Source organism: Nicotiana sylvestris, chromosome 8, assembly GCF_000393655.2.
Source record: "Nicotiana sylvestris chromosome 8, ASM39365v2, whole genome shotgun sequence".
Taxonomy (NCBI): domain Eukaryota; kingdom Viridiplantae; phylum Streptophyta; class Magnoliopsida; order Solanales; family Solanaceae; genus Nicotiana; species Nicotiana sylvestris.
The window spans coordinates 101,292,626-101,296,232 of record NC_091064.1 but is presented as its reverse complement, the minus strand read 5'-3'; the positions used below and the strand labels follow the sequence as shown (position 1 = coordinate 101,296,232).

General features: G+C 37.1%; 1 protein-coding gene across 1 annotated transcript; it reads left to right on the top strand.

Moving 5' to 3' along the window:
• The first annotated feature begins 409 nt into the window (after positions 1-409).
• Positions 410-2,372, top strand: LOC104218546 (polyphenol oxidase E, chloroplastic-like). Its single transcript, XM_009769073.2, has one exon. It carries the CDS (start codon positions 456-458, stop codon positions 2,229-2,231), a length of 1,776 nt encoding a protein of 591 aa, XP_009767375.1. The 5' UTR covers positions 410-455; the 3' UTR covers positions 2,232-2,372.
• The last annotated feature ends 1,235 nt before the right edge of the window (positions 2,373-3,607 follow it).

The following is a 3,607-nucleotide window of genomic DNA, read 5'->3' as shown; positions in this document are numbered from 1 at the left end:
TTGATAATTTTTCACTTATACAATTCTAAATATCAAAGTTTCTTATAAAAAATATTGGATTCCGTACCAATGCTTTTAAGAGGAAAACAATAAAGAGATCAAAGTTTTTGGAGGGAAGAAGTCTAGTTGATTGCTCTTTATCGTCCACGTTATATACATATATTGTTTCGTTTAAAGAAGTGTTCTACTAGTATTTTTCTTCTTAGCTTATACCAGATCTAATCCTTTCAATAATTCATGGATATGTAGGGTCAGAAACGCGATAACCTTTTGTTATTGTTTCTATGCACATTTATGTTTGGTTTTTCTCGCTAGCTTTTATTACTAGTAGTACAAGATAAGACTAAGAATCAACCACGTGCTTCACGTTTATACTTTGTACCTTACCAGGCTACTTAGTGATTGTGTATAAATCAAGGTTGTAACCCTTCAAACCAAAAGCACTCATCCCAGCAATGGCTTCTTCTTCTTCTACTTTACCTTTATGCGCCAATAAAACTCCCTCTTCTTCCTTCACCAACACCAACACCAACTCATCTTTCTTTGCAAAACCCTCTCAGCTATTCCTTCATGGAAAACGTAACCAAAATTTCAAGTTCTCATGCAATGCCAACAGTGGCGAGCATGACAAAAACCTTGACGCTGTTGACAGGAGGAATGTCCTCTTGGGTTTAGGAGGGCTGTATGGCGCAGCTAATCTTGCGCCATTAGCTACTGCTGCTCCTATACCATCTCCTGATCTCAAATCTTGTAGCAAAGCCCATATAAATGACAAAGAGGAGGTTTCATACAGTTGTTGCCCCCCTATCCCAAGTGATATGGACAGTGTTCCCTGTTACAAGTTTCCTTCTATGCCCAAACTCCGTATTCGGCCCGCTGCTCATGCTGCTGATGAGGAGTACATTGCTAAATACCAGTTAGCCACTAGTCGAATGAGGGAACTTGACAAAGACCCATTTGACCCTCTTGGCTTCAAGCAACAAGCCAATATCCATTGTGCTTATTGCAACGGTGCTTACAAAATTGGTGGCAAAGAGCTACAAGTGCATTTCTCATGGCTTTTTTTCCCTTTTCATAGATGGTACTTGTACTTCTATGAGAGAATCTTGGGCTCTTTAATTAATGATCCTACTTTTGGTTTGCCATATTGGAACTGGGACCATCCCAAGGGCATGCGTATACCTCCCATGTTCGATCGTGAAGGGTCTTCCCTTTACGACGCAAGACGTAACCAAAGTCACCGTAATGGAACCATAATTGATCTTGGTTTTTTCGGTACAGAAGTTCAAACAACTCAACTACAGCAGATGACTAATAACTTAACTATAATGTATCGTCAAATGATAACTAATGCTCCTTGCCCGTTGCTCTTCTTTGGTCAGCCTTACCCTCTAGGAACTGATCCCAGTCCAGGGATGGGGACTATTGAAAACATCCCTCATACTCCTGTCCACATTTGGGTTGGTAGTAGGCCTGATGAGAATAATGTAAAACACGGTGAGGATATGGGTAATTTTTACTCGGCCGGTTTAGACCCGCTTTTCTATTCCCATCACGCCAATGTGGACCGGATGTGGTCCGAGTGGAAAGCCTTAGGAGGGAAAAGAAGGGATCTCACACACAAAGATTGGTTGAACTCGGAGTTCTTTTTCTACGATGAAAACCGCAACCCGTTCCGTGTGAAAGTCCGTGACTGTTTGGACAGTAAGAAAATGGGCTTCGATTACGCACCGATGCCAACCCCATGGCGTAATTTTAAGCCAATAAGGAAGAGCAATGCAGGGAAGGTGAATCTAAGTTCAGTTCCGCCAGCCAGTAAGGTGTTCCCACTCTCAAAGCTGGACAGAGCCATTTCATTTTCCATCGATAGGCCATCTTCGTCAAGGACCCAACAGGAGAAAAACGAACAAGAGGAGATGCTAACGTTCAACAACATAAAGTATGACGATAGCAAGTATATAAGGTTCGATGTGTTCCTCAACGTGGATAAGACTGTGAATGCAGACGAGCTTGACAAGGCGGAGTATGCGGGGAGTTACACCAGCTTGCCACATGTTCATGGAGATAATGTGTCTCATGTTACTTCTGTAACTTTCCAGTTGGCCATCACTGAACTGTTGGAGGATATTGGGTTGGAAGATGAAGACACCATTGCGGTAACTGTGGTTCCAAAGACAGGTGGCGAAGAGATCTCCATTGAAGGTGTCGAGATTAAGCTTGTCGATTGTTAAATTAAACCTGGTGGCTATGGTTCCAAATTATCTGAACGCAGTGTGTGCACTTTTGTTGTATTTCGTCTGATTGCCTACTGTATTTCTAGCTCTTAATCTGGAATAAATAATGTTTGCCTTTCCGGGCAACTTTTTGTGTTATTCTCATCTCTTTTGATTTCATTTTGGCCATGTCAAAAATCTTCAGATTGATTGCACATATTTTGTAATAATTACCTACCATCACTTGTTGCAATATAATGTCGAGCCCTTTAAAGTCCCGTAAATATATTATCGAGGATAGAACATATGAAAAAAAAATATGATGTTGAGAAGAAATCAACAACGGGTTGAAGAAATTAGTGACCAATTCCACTGATAAAACCTTCCAATATTCTTTTAGTAATACACAAACCAGATGAAAAAAACCAAGAAGCACTACAGAAAATAGTTAGATTAATTAAGTGGTTTTAATATGATAAAGGTTATTAGCTGTGGATTCAAGTGTAATTTCATATGTATAATAAGTTTAATATAAAAAATTTAAAAATTAAACTCTTCAAATTTGAATCTTAGATATGCTAATATATTATTATATTTTATGTACCCCTATCCACGTAATTAACACAATGGTTATTAGTTTGCATGAACCGGCGGTTTTGAATAAATAAAAGAAATATTTATTTCTCAACATGCATAAATCACACTTGTGCTTAATATTCAATTATTGTAGATAACCAATTATTATTATTATTATTATTATTATTATTATTATTATTATTATTATTATTATTAGAACCCTACTTTTGTACTGTCTTGATGGATTTTTTCCATCGTCGTTTAAATGCTCTCTGAATCACCCCAAAAGGCAACTGTAAAGAAGAACTAAACAAAGCATACGATGAACATGTGATAATTTCATGATGGATCATTTATTCATTCATCTTTTTAGTTTTTTACTTTTTGGCAGGATTTTCAAACTGATGTTAACGTAAACTACAGTGTTTCGATGACAAGAGTCAACATGTCCACATTAAGATTGTGCTAAACAGTTGCCTATGATGTACTACTGATTTCTGGAAATTGCATTATACAATGGTAAAACCTTACCTAGCATTTATATCAGACTAATAGAAACGTGACAAGGTTTTGTGGTAAACACCGAGTACAAAAAATTATATTTACCGTCATATAAATAGAAAATATGTTATTTTTATGAATTTTGATATCCAATTAGCAGATAATTTACGAAAATTAGATTTAAAACTTTATGTATCAAATTGTTAGATATGCTGGTTTACTGAATTGCTCAAACATATATATATAGAGAGATGCAACACCGAAAAATTCTATCTTAAATGAAAAGTTTGGCAACTTTATTGAAGATCCATCTGAAG